General features: G+C 38.0%; 1 protein-coding gene across 4 annotated transcripts in view; it reads right to left on the reverse strand.

The window, feature by feature from the left end:
* Positions 1–5,297: 5,297 nt before the first annotated feature.
* SERPINI1 (serpin family I member 1) overlaps positions 5,298–12,825 on the reverse strand; it is a 46,444-nt gene continuing 38,916 nt past the window's right edge. For all 4 annotated transcript variants that reach the window (XM_071752736.1, XM_071752733.1, XM_071752734.1 and 1 more), the window contains exons 7-9: positions 10,164–10,250; positions 8,823–8,912; positions 5,298–8,045 (exon numbers count right to left, since the gene is read on the reverse strand). In XM_071752736.1, the coding sequence (XP_071608837.1) occupies positions 7,969–8,045; positions 8,823–8,912; positions 10,164–10,250 (254 nt within the window). In that variant the 3' untranslated portion in view covers positions 5,298–7,968. The remainder of the gene's footprint in view (positions 8,046–8,822; positions 8,913–10,163; positions 10,251–12,825) is intronic.

The following is a 12,825-nucleotide window of genomic DNA, read 5'->3' on the forward strand; positions in this document are numbered from 1 at the left end:
CACAAAAGCACAACTCTCTCATACCCCTTAGTTTATTAGGAGATTGTGTCTTCCATATGTCTGAGCTGAACATGAGCACACCTGCAAAATTAATAATCTCCAAGCTCCATTTAAAAATAAAAGGCTTTGTAAAGAACCTGAAAAATAAGCAAGGCCTTACAGCACTGAAGGAGACCCAAATGCAAAATGTTTTCCACTTGAAAACCTTTGCCTATGGAGTTGTCAGGATGCATTTCCTGGGGAAACAGCAAAGACTTTGATTTGCCTTTTTCTTGAATGCTGCTCAGATTCTTGTGCTTACAACGAAGGGTGGAAAATGGGCTGCCAGGTGGTTAATGGCCCTTCTGAAAAATAGCCTTCCACTTGTTGCTTTTTTTCTAGCTTGTCATAGAACTATCAAGAGTATAATCTCTGTACTCCTTGGCAACAGAGGGAAGCAGATTTAAGCAGGTGTTATCAAGGCTATGGCAGTCTGAATTAACTTATCTTAAAGTGCACCAATAAATCCCCTAACAAGTTGCTGTACCTATAGAATACATAAAAAGTAATACAGAGGTAGCACCTAAGGGCCATCTGGGAGTTGTGGCTTCTCTTGAGGGCTCTCTCTGTTGCCAGCTGCTGGGTGGCTGGTGAGCTCTGCCACTGCCCATCACTTTAACCTCTGATACCCCTTCATTTCCCTGGGATTCTCTATTTTCACCTGTCTGCTTATATTTACCTTGCCAACTCTTTGTGAATTGTGGGCAGAGGAATTTGCTGCCAACAGTCTCAAGAGGCTTGAATTAATCTCATTTAGCTTCAGAGACTGAAAGACAGGAACCCAGCCAAGTTATGCTCCCTAAACAGCCATGGAGAAAGGGAGAGGGACAAAAAAACTTTTAATTCCATTATAGGCATCCTGCACCAAGGAAAAATCCTTCAGCCTCTAAACCAAGAGACATAGAGTGGCTAAATTAATTTGTACTTAGCTATCTTAAGTTTTATGTAAAGATACTTATGTTGGGCTTTGCTTATTATAAAACAATACTAAAATTTTAGCAGTATTTGTGATTCTCACGATATGTCATGATATTTTGTTTGTTTGTTTGGGTTGGTTTTTTTTGCAAACACTGTGACTTAAAGTTATTTTAATTTTTTTCATGTAAGTGGCCTGAAATTATTTCTGTAAACAGGGCAAAAATTGAGTTCTTGCTAATAACAGACTCACAGGTATGTCAACTCCCACTCAGTTCTTTATAGTCATGCTTCAGGCCACAGGCAGAGAGAAATCTGCACGTGGTCTGACTGAAACTAATGGCAATCTATTTTTTTTTATGGACTACAAAGGGATTTGAAACAGGCTCCAGATGACTCTGATGAAATTTAGCTTTTTGTGATTATGATCTTGGCTATGGGTGTTTTGGACATGCCATGTTTGCTTGGTTTAAACATTTCAGGTTATGGAACCAGGCATTTCCTGATTTCTACTTGGAAGTAACTGCTCTTTGACCCTTAGGGTGGTTTATGCCTACCTTGTAGTAATCATCACAGTGAAGAGGAAGAACTGGCAACATCCTTGGCTTTTGCAAGTGCTCAGTACAAGTCAGGCTATTTTACTCATGGTTCCAAGCTTTGTTTCATGTGTGTCATCATTCAATAGGTCAATAACCATGTCACTCCACAGATGTGTGCACATTAGACTTAGAACAACACTGGAAAAGAAATGAGTTAGAAGTATTCAAGGTTAGGCTGTTCAACTTGCACCCCATGACACTGTAGCAGTGAGACTAGCACTAAAATATTGTGACAATTTGCAAAATTCTGTTTAAAAAATATATCTGAAGTGAACTTAAAAACTGTGGCACGTTGCCTCTGATTCTCATGTTGTGTACACCAAGGAGAAAACTCTGGAGGAAAAATCAGTGGAGACACCTGTGTAAAATGGGCAGCAGCAACACTGGAATTGGCCTCTTTTACCTCTCTCTGGGTTTCAGTGAGGCTTTAATAGCAGCCCAGCTGCTGCTGACAGATCCTTGGTTCAGATTTGGCAGGAGAGTTTTATATGGTCTGGGAAAGGACAGTCTGTCACCACACACTGCTCATTCCAAGCTGCAGCCTGACCCAAAGAGAACATTTCCCAGGAGAGATGATAAATTTTAAGAGCAGACTCTTGTAATAAAATTAAGACAATTTTATGAATTTCTCTTTCAATCTTTGCCAGCTTTCTAGCTGTTTCCTTTAGAACCTGTCATTTACAAACTATATTGATGATGACAAAAGCCTCAAATAAACAGGCAGACTGGTGAGACTGGGAATTGCCCAGACCATAATCCTTACATGTCTCAGGGCAAAACAAACTTCTTGATGTCTTTTATTTATTATCATGTTTTGGTGTATGTATTTTGCTCTGTTCAGGCAGTGCTATCATACAGGTCCTGCTTGTAAGCACATGACTCTTAGCAAATCCATGTCAACAGAGTAGAAAAGTTGAACCATGATGAGGTCTAAACTCTTCTGGTAGCACTGGAATATTTGAAGGAGCATTTGAAACCCATTTAAACAAATTATTGTTAAAGGAAAAACAGGATTTAGCCATGGCCAATTCCAAACCCTTAATGAAAGCAGAAATGATTTAGACTCAATCCAGATTTCCTCTGTGTGTTTTTATCTTCCTTGCTTGTAAGCACTTCTAAACAATTAGAGAATAATTTTCCTGTACAAATTCTTCCTTCAGTTTGTCCAAAAGATGACTCCTCCACAGGGAAGTGTGTTTATGAGAGATAGATAGTGAAACAACTTGTTATGATAAAGCTTGGGTCATATCTGAAACATGATTCATAATGTGATTCAGTGTGGCTGAAAAGATAAAAACTCACACAATGGGCTAAATTCCCCAGCTGCAGGAACACTTTCAATCTTTTTCCTCAGCCATGTCCTAGGAGACCTAGAATTTTACCACCATTATCTGCCAGATATTTTCCAGGACAGTGTTTCAAACACACCATTAAATAAAAAATAAAAATCAGGCTATTTGATCAGGCAAAAGCAGAGAGGACCAAGATTTTTTGCATAGCATGCTTTTTTGGGAATAGCTGCCAACGTTTTGAGCTTTGCTGTGCTTGGTTTGGCATTGCACCTATCTGAGAACCATTAGCTGCCTGATTTCCAGGCAAAGCTATTAAAAGAGTTTGGAGTCTGCATTTGTAAATTATTTTGAAAAAGTCTGAAATAATTAGTGGAGCAGAAACTTACCTATAGTCTGGCTAAGACATTTATCTCACCATCTTTCTCCATTTAGCTGCCTGCCAGGGACTGTGAAAAAGACTGATATCCTTCATTAGCCTTAAAACTTTGCCTATTGCTCTGTGCTATAAACTACAATTTAAGCTGCATTTTATTACATGTCTATTTATTCAGTTTACCTAATGCCTAGTGAGACTGGGCCATGACTCAGGCTTCTCATTACTGCTGTGAAATGAAAAACACTTCTGTGAGTGCTGTTGTAAGAGCAGTTCCCTATGAAGAGAATGTGATTTGAGAAGCCCTGGCTGCTGGAGGTAACAGTTCTGTGCTGTCCTTCAGGAGTTTTGCAGTGCCAACTCTCTTTGTGTATTGCAAATAATTTCCCACATCTTACTGTTTCATAGCCCTTAACCAAAGCCACCTGAAAGCCACAGACAAGCTCCTGAACCAAATGAAAAAGGTCCCCAGCAAGCAGGCAAAGTCTTCATTCTCCTGGACCCCCTTAACTCCTGCAGCTTGATGCAAAATCCTTGGGGACTGCAGAGAGTTTTAAAAATCAAATTAATCTGTAACTTCTCATCAACTGTGCCAATAAATGCAAAGGAGCTCACAGGGAAGTGAGCTCACTTCTTGCTGGTGTTCTGAGTTACTATGGTAATATTTTCCTCCTGCCTGGCCCCTGGGTTTTAGGGGTAAATGATCCATCTTTCTAATCCCTGTGTTTTCTTTTTCCATTGTAGGGACAAAACCTAAGATTGTCCATTAAAAAGGGCAGAAAACCCTCAAGAATTGGCTTGTAGACACCACATTTGGAGAATCCTTGACTTTTTTTTTTAGAAAATCCTCATGGGAATAATATTGTCTCCTCCCCAGGAAGAGAGCAGAGCACCTTACAGCTGTGGAACCTCAGTGTACCAGGGGAGAACATGCTGGGAACCTGCTCACACAGAAATTCTGACTGTATGGGAGGGGGCAATAAACGAGGTAAGCAAAAGAGAACAAGGATAGAGGAATAAGGCCAATGTCACCAAGGACTTCAACTCTATTTATTTCTCCCCAGTAGTCAAGAAAATGTCTCCTGTTGTAGAATTCACCCTCTGAAGTAACCACAGCACAGCTCTAGTGCTGGTCATGGAGATGGGTTAAAGAATAATAAACTTTTGCTTTGTACTCCACAAGAAGACAACAGAATTGTGGAGGCTATGAACTGGGCAAAAAACTCCCTATGAACAATGAACTCAATCCAGCAATCTGCAAGCAGATCCAGAGAAAAGTTTGGAACACAAAGCAGGGCTTTTTTGTTTTGAGCCTACTGCCCCAATTATTATTAATTAGTTATTAATCTTGGGCAGCTGGTTCTTATTGTGCTCTCACACTCAAGCAGCTCATTGACTTTACAAAGATCTATGAATAGATCAGTCCAATCCTGGATATTCAATTTACCAACACTTCATTGGACTGCTGAAAATGTGAAAGTACTTCCCAGCTTCTTAGGATAGAGTGACATCTTGTGGTTTCTTCTTTTGTCCATCATTGGGGAAAAAAAATAATCACAACTTGGACTATTTTTTTTTGTTTGTTTGCTTGTTTCTGGTATAATACTAAGGTCTTGTTTGAGTAATATCACAGTTTTCTCACAACTACCACTACTTATTTATTTTTAAAAGTCAGTCTATCTCCCATTAAGTCATACAGGTATTGTCCTAAACACGTTTACTTTGCCATCATAAAGGCTTTTGGAAAGCTAATGGGCATCAGTGCTTGAAAGAGCAACAAAACCACTTTAATTCAAACAAGTTCTAACCTGGAAAAATAAACTGGTGCTCATGTTCATGTAAATGTCAGATATTCTTGCTTAAATAAAGTCTCCAGTGGTAGCAGGATTTGTATGGAAAATACTGTTTTGAATTACAGCTCTGAAAAGCATTTCCCCCTGGACTCCATCAGATGTATGCAAGAAATACAGAAGCTGACAGCATTAGGAAACTGCATCTCATGCTTCAACTCCATCTGCAGAACAAAAGGATCCCAGCAAATACTGTCACATCACAGGCCACTTACACACCACAACTATAGACATTTCAGTAATTTATTTTTTGATATAGCCTTCAACATAAAATACAGTTTTAATTTTTTTTTTTGAGACTGTACACCTAAACTCACATACGAGCCACTATTGACAAATTCCCTTTACCAAAAAAAAAAACCAAAACCAAAACCCCAAACAAAGACAAAATTATTTTTCCTGGTTTTGTATTGAAAAAAGCAATAGCATCTTTGAAGAGAACATTATACAAAATCTAGATTAAAAAACCCACAATGGAATAGTATTCATATACCTCAGTAAACTGGTAACAATGCTTAAAATATCATCACTACTGAAAAACAGTATTGAGAGCTGTTCTCATGGTCTGAAACTAACATCTGGGCATCATTGGGTAACAAATCAATTCATGTTGTTGAAAATGAGGTGATTTTCAATTTTCAAGAAACAACTATTTTGCATCTGTAAAGACTGGGAGAATATGAGGTGAGTAACTAGTGTTTGCACTTCTGTTTCTGCTGGTTTACCTTTAAGCCCATTGAGGCAATTCTCAGAATCAGATCTGAAATGTGTTTCTGCATCATTCCACTTAGTACCTATGCTGGGGAAGTCTGTGCACTTGCCTGATATCCTCTATAAATACTTCTGACTGGCAGCTGTCCTTCCAGAATTCCATAGCTTTAGTTCAAATCTATGTTCAGTCCTTCCCTTGGTAAAAAAAACATCTGTGCTGCAAAGAATTGATGCAAAGGAAACACAAAATTGGTCAGGAAGAACTTTTGATGGACTGCAAATGAACATGATTGAGGGCTGTCATCTGCTTTGCACATCTTCCCACAGCCAGCACCTCAAAAAATAGCCTGAAAAAAAAAAAAGTAATAGCTAAAAATCAGGCTCCTCTACAGTTAAAACCACAAGAGATCCTTAGCATATGGGTCACTGCTGAAGACAGTAGGTGACATTCACAGAATCATTTAAAGATGAAGAACCAGCCCTTGCCTAACTCCATGTCAAAGGAGCTGGTTTCATCTGCAATGAGACAAAGTCTGGATTCTTGGTAAAATTAGCCCCTGGCTCCTTCTCAGAAGCACTCCCTTTTTTTCACTCCCCAGCATAAAATTTTTGGCTACAGAGAATTAATAACAATTTTGGTCTAAATTTGAGTATCAAAACTGTCTCACCCAGTCCAGACTGTTTCCTGATTTACTAAGGGTAATAAGCAACAGCAACACATTGAGCTGCTCCCTGTCTCTTCTGTGCAACAGAACTCAACAATTCAAGGAGCCAGGGCTAAAAATGTGTTCTCTGAGGGAGCACAATCAACCTCCACAGAGAACATCCATCACTTTGCAGTGTGCCCTGCATGATTTGCACTGGCAGCATAAAAAAAAAAAAAAAGTGAACAATGTGTCAAATTTCAGAAGTTCTCTTTGCATGAATAACTTTGTGAGCAGTATCTAAGCTGTTTTGAAGTGCCAGAGAAGCCTGTAACTAAAATTCAGCCAAAACACATTTATTCCCATAGAAATCAAAAGACAAAACCCCTATTGACTAGAAGAAACCAATATAATATCCAAAGTTTTGTATTTATGCTAAGTTTCAAAGGAGCTCCTCCCTTCTTTTCTCCTATTGTCTTACCTTTTTAATAACTTCAGTTCTTTTTATATTTTGCACAATGAGGGATGAAATAATTACACACCTCTCTGGTGAGAACAGGTAATTCTTCCCTTGCAAACAGAAACAGCAACTAATTCCCCTGCTATTATTTACTTGTGGTATGTGTCATTCTCCTCTGTCAGTAAAAAGTTAGGGAATAAAAAGGATTATATTGTTCCTTTAAACATTTATTTATGAATAGAATATTTGCAAGACACTAAAAATCAAGGTGGGTTTTGTTTGCCTTTTTTTTTTTTTTTTTCTTTGTAAAAGATCATTCTAGATCCCTGAAGTGAGTGAAGTAAATTACTTGGGGGGAGAAAAATGTGCATACTAATGACATGACTATTAAACTATTTTACTTCAGTCACATACATAGCAATTTCTACACTGAGTAGTCTCAAATATTCATGCGATCAAATTTTATTGGCATCACCAGCTATGGAAGGTGAATTGCAGAGTTGCATGCAGAAGCATTCAAAAAAAGCAGTATTTTAGATTCACATGTGGGAGAGTTCACACAAAGTCTACCACATTTTTCTTAGAGAAATAAAACCCACCAGGCTTAATTTGTCCCATTAACATTGATGAGACAGCACATCACAGCCTGTTTGCTACTTCTACAGGAACAAGAAGAGATGACAATTTTCAGCTGCAGTTCCTCAACTCTATAAATCATCATCAAGGTTTGCCATTTGCATTATTCAGAGCTGCACACATTCTGTTCCTGTCTCATTGATCAAGTCAGTCTCTGGACTGTAAAAAAATATCACAAATAATGGATTTGCAAGGTTTTTTTTTTGCTTTACAATGCACAGAAACAGTTGTTGACATGTACACAATTTTATTTTGAGACACAGCAATCACAATGACAGAAACAGAACCATTACTTTAATACTGTAAGCTTTCCTCTGGAAACTGACTTGCACACAATTAGACCTGAAAGCATTTTAAACAATATCTTGGGGGGGAAAACACAGCAAACCTTAAATATATTAACTTCAAACTTTATGTGCTTATCTTCTCTTTTTGGTAGCTGATGGGAGTTAAAGCTCTTCAAAGTCATGGCCACTTGCATTCATTGCTTCAGGGTGCATTACTCTCCCCATGAATAACACAGTACCTGGAGAACAAGTGGGAAGGGAGGAAGTCAAGGAAGAATGTCAGAACCAAAGGAAAAGATGAGGTTGTAGAGGACAAAAATAAGTTCTAGAGCATGCAGTGCAGAATTGTTATGGAAAACCATGCCTAAATGGTTTAATAAGCATTGACACCTACATTAAGGATCTCAGATACAGAAAAAACTCCAACTGAACCTACCAGAATTTTCTTGAAGATAGGACAACACACAGAACAATATGATCTGTGGGTGTAGAGTTTTGTCACCCAGTCAAACCCATATTATTAGGACAAATTACAAATATGAAACTAAGGAATTACTTAATCATTGCTCACTTTGCTAATAAGTGCTGTGCTCAGCCTGCCACAGAACACTTCCAGAGCACAGCAGAATTATTCAGAGCTGTAATACCTGTCCATTAGGCAAATCATTTGATAGTGGGAACATACTTCACTGGTCTTACTACTGCCAAGCTCTTATGGAATACAGTGATTATGGATATTCAGAGCAGTAATACTTATCTGAAGAAAAAGGGTGAATTTTTCTTCCCCAGGGTTTTAAATCACATTGTGATTAATTAAATTGTGAATATTTTTCAGGATTATGTCAGATTTTGGTGTCTTGGAGAAACATTAAAGGGACACAGAAAAGGTCACTCTTTCAATATTAAGTATTTTAAGACAAATTAAGGAAAATTCACAAACCAAAGCCAGTGCATTGATGAAAACATGTAATTTTCTTTTGTTTATGGAAAATGTGGAAGAGTCTGCAGTATCTCACCTGTCCTTCTGTTTCTGATCAAAAAGAAGAAGGGATGATCAACTATAACTTGGGGATACAGCACAGCCATTCTGCTAATAGCAATCATTCCTGAAGAGAGAAGAAAACATAAGCAACCTGTTAAATACCACTGCACATTCTCCTGCTCTTCACAAGCTCCTGAGCAGACACTGAAGTCCTTCTCTGTCAGCACTGCCACCAAGAAATGGCATGGAAAATCTAACAGAAAATGAAAGTGACCTAGAGAGGAACTGCACAGCTATTTATGTTTTAAGGATGATTAATAAGGAAGAGTGGCTCAATTTCCTAGGCTGAGGGAGAAGCTTGTAATTTGTAAGATCCAGAATCCTTAAGAGAAGGTATGACACCTGCTCACTTGTAGAAAGAAAACAGATGACATGTTTTAAATAGCTCCAAGACTGCAGTTAAAGGTATAAGGTAAACCTTAATAACCATGGAATATGCAACACCTAAATGGGGTATTTGCAGCCTTTAGGATGTGTCTTTAAATAATGCAGAGGCTGAAAGTAAGATCAGCTGGGAATCAGACAAAATTTGGTGTTTATTATTTTGATTCGAGATGCAGGGATTTCTCCAGGACATGATTATTATTTCCCAGTGTTACACTGACTTTTACCTTTTCCCTGGACTGTTAATAAGGACTCCTGCCTGCCACTAATCTCTGTCCATATTACTGCCACAATCCAAACCTGCTACTGAGAGTCCTGACTTGGGAAGTCATTCCTCCTCTTCTGGAAGAGTGGTACAATTACAGGCAATTAGGAATCACTTAATGATGCATATTGCCAACTACTGTAAGTTATTTTCAGGAAAAACAAAAATAGCCAAGTAAAGCAACCACCTGGCTTCCTAGAATTAATAGGGGTCAACTATGTTTTTGCATTTAGCACTACTCATCTTGCACTTCTGTATATGAACTTATTAAAATGCAATTGCCACACTCTCAGCTTCTCCTAGGTACTCTGGATCAAATGCCTTTAACCATTTCAAACAGCAAATTAGAAATTATGAACACGTGAGCTCCATAAAAAAAATATAAACTGCAGTCTGTAACCTCCTGACAATCACAAGCAAAATAATGAAGAAGAGGTTTTCCACAGGATGCTCAAAATTCTTTGTGAAACACGCCAGGTCAAAAAAATGCTAACATTTTCATTTCCAGAATTCTCTTCTGAAAAGCAGTATATCCTTGCTATGCTGTGGTTTCATGCTAGGTGCTATTTAGCTTTCCTGACTGTACAGCAAGTCAGCTAAAAAAAGAAGATTAATTAGCAGAGAATAACCAGACATTTGATTTGGTTCTGCTTTTCAGTCAGGTACCTGAGGCAGCAGCAGCTTCTGATCCTTCCTCATTAACTTCTAGAAGTGCCTTATGAAATGCTTTTGCAAGGTAAAGTTCTTTGTTATCTGGAGAAGAAAAGGAAATACATTTCAAGTGGTTGAACAGTAAGATTCAAGTATTTGAAAGAAATCCCAGCACTTCTATCCCCCTTCTATAACAAGTAGGGAAGAAAAGCTCTGTGCATAGGAGTTGCATTAAAATATCTTCTTGCCAATCCTTTTAATAGCACCAGCTACCTCAGTTAAACTTGTGGTGCTCTCCTACATGATGTATAATAAAATATCTTGGCACTGCCTAGAGCACCAGAATACCAGACAGAGTGAAAGACAATCCTTGAACACAGGATTTTAAATGCAACTGTTGGGAAAAAGGACTGTGATATTTTATAGCAAGTACTGAAGACTTTTATTTCTGCACTAGGTGCAATAAAGACTTCTTCTAGCAACACTAGGTATTTTCTTTTTGTCATTATATTTAAAAAGAAGCTGAAGATAAATATTTCTGCTGTGGAAAACACAGGGCTGAAAGTTCATTCGGTCTTGGTTGTTTTTTTAAGTCAGAGAATGTTTCATTACTTTTCTTCAGTGGCCAAATGATCAGAGCTACTGAAACAGTCAGCACCTTGAAGGAAGCAAGACACATAAAGCCATTTAATGTGTTTGACTAAGTTTCATCATTAAGACATAACAAGGATTAGATATACATTTATTGTACCTGCATAAAATCCACAGTAATGACAGAGCACAACTGGCAGTTAAGAAAAGAATAAAAGCTTTCTCAACAGGGGGATTCACAACCATAAAAATCTAATCTAACCACCCCAGTGAGAGAGCTGCACCATTCTGCATTTCTGATCCTTCCCAAAATGTTCAACAGAAAAACCCCAGCTGAAGGCTGAATAAGAAGGGAAAGTTTGGGTCTATTAATCTACATTTTTACCCCCCACCAGAGAAAATGTTTCAGAGCAAAAAACATTCACCTAGGTGATAATGGAGTCTAAATACCCAAGACAAAAGATAAGAGACATGAGGAATTCCTGTTGTACATGTCTCACATTAGTCTTGTGATGCCTTTCTAAACATGTCAGTTAACAGGATTCTTGGTAAGTTTATTGGTCAGTTCTGTGAATTCAACCTTCCAGGCAGCTGTATTTTAGCTTGAGTTCATTTCAAAGCTGTATGGAGCATTTGAGCTATTCAACACATAGCAAAATAAATCAATAACTCTCTAGCCCTCATAGAAAAAAATGATTTGGAGCTCCTAATCTCAAACCCAAGTACATTTTCATGTTTAACAGCAGAGACATGCCAACTTAGCCTAATCACATAATTAAGTAAATTTAAAAAAACCAAACAAACAAACAAAAGCCTTTAAGCCTGCTCCCTTGCCCTTTAATACAGCAATATTCAATATTTTCATCCTGACTGCTTTATTTTGCATAGTATGGTGGTGCTTATGGTATTGTGAGGTATATTTCTGATCAAAAACCAGATTAGAACACCCTACAAGACTGGTGTCCATCCACTGAGCTCACAGAGCCTAATGCAGACAGCATTAACATGGCTAACATTTACCATCAGGTATAATATTAGGCCTAATTGAAATGTATTCAGGACCTGGGTATTAACAAGATATTTTTGGTTCTTTTTAAATTGACAGGAACACAACAAGTGCCACTGCAGATGAGACCAGTGTGTCCAGCTAGTCTGGGACACTGCTCCAGCTATAGCATTTTGTTGCTTCAGAACAAGACATAAGCAGCCTTACAGATGGAAACTACAGCACAAATTTCAATAGAAAAAGATCCTCTCCCCCAGCATGTGCTTTATACTAGAGTTTCAAATCCAAAGAATACAGAGAATGCCTTTAATCAATGGAGTAGAGATAGCTTTGATTGCTCTGAAGCTTTTTTTTTTAATCCTACCAAAATAATGACCTCAAGCAATACCCAGCAAAGAGCTCTGTGTTGTTTTCTGTAAGAGAAATGCTTTGTATTTGCTTTCAAATTTGTTGCCTTTAACTTCCTTGGATACCTTTGTTCTTGGGTGGAAAAAGGAGCAATTCCAAATCCCACGTTACTTTCTTTAGGCTCAGAATTCTCTTTATATTGCCACTATCACATCTCTCTCATTCATCTCTCTCTGAAGTGAATGACTCTGTTTTCATAGGGAAGCATAATATTGTCACCTGGTGTTCCAGCATTCTTCTCTTTGCTCTGTTTTATGATTGTCAAATCACTGACTGCAATACTTGAATATCATACACATCTTGTCATTATTATTATACATCTTTCCTTTGGCTGAGAAGAAGGTGGAGCTTACCTGAGGATCTACTATCAAGTTATTTTACTCTAGTAGCTGCTCTGAATTTTCATAGCAACCAACATGACTGGATTGTTAACATTTCAGAAAAGTTTCATGGAGATTTGGTACCAAAGTTCAAACCTTCTGCAGGACCCTAGCCTAGATATCCATTAATGTGTGGGAGTAATCTGTGACTTCCTCCTGATGTACATGACTCTGTTAGCATCACATTTCATTTGTCATTATGCTCCATATGCCTGCAAACTCCTACTCATTGCTGCCAACTGGTTGCTGTGCAAATCTTTTCTTTTTTTTTTTTTTTTAAAAAAAAAAAAAC

The sequence above is a fragment of the Heliangelus exortis genome, chromosome 9 (genome assembly GCF_036169615.1).
Source record: "Heliangelus exortis chromosome 9, bHelExo1.hap1, whole genome shotgun sequence".
Classification (NCBI taxonomy): Eukaryota; Metazoa; Chordata; class Aves; order Apodiformes; family Trochilidae; genus Heliangelus; species Heliangelus exortis.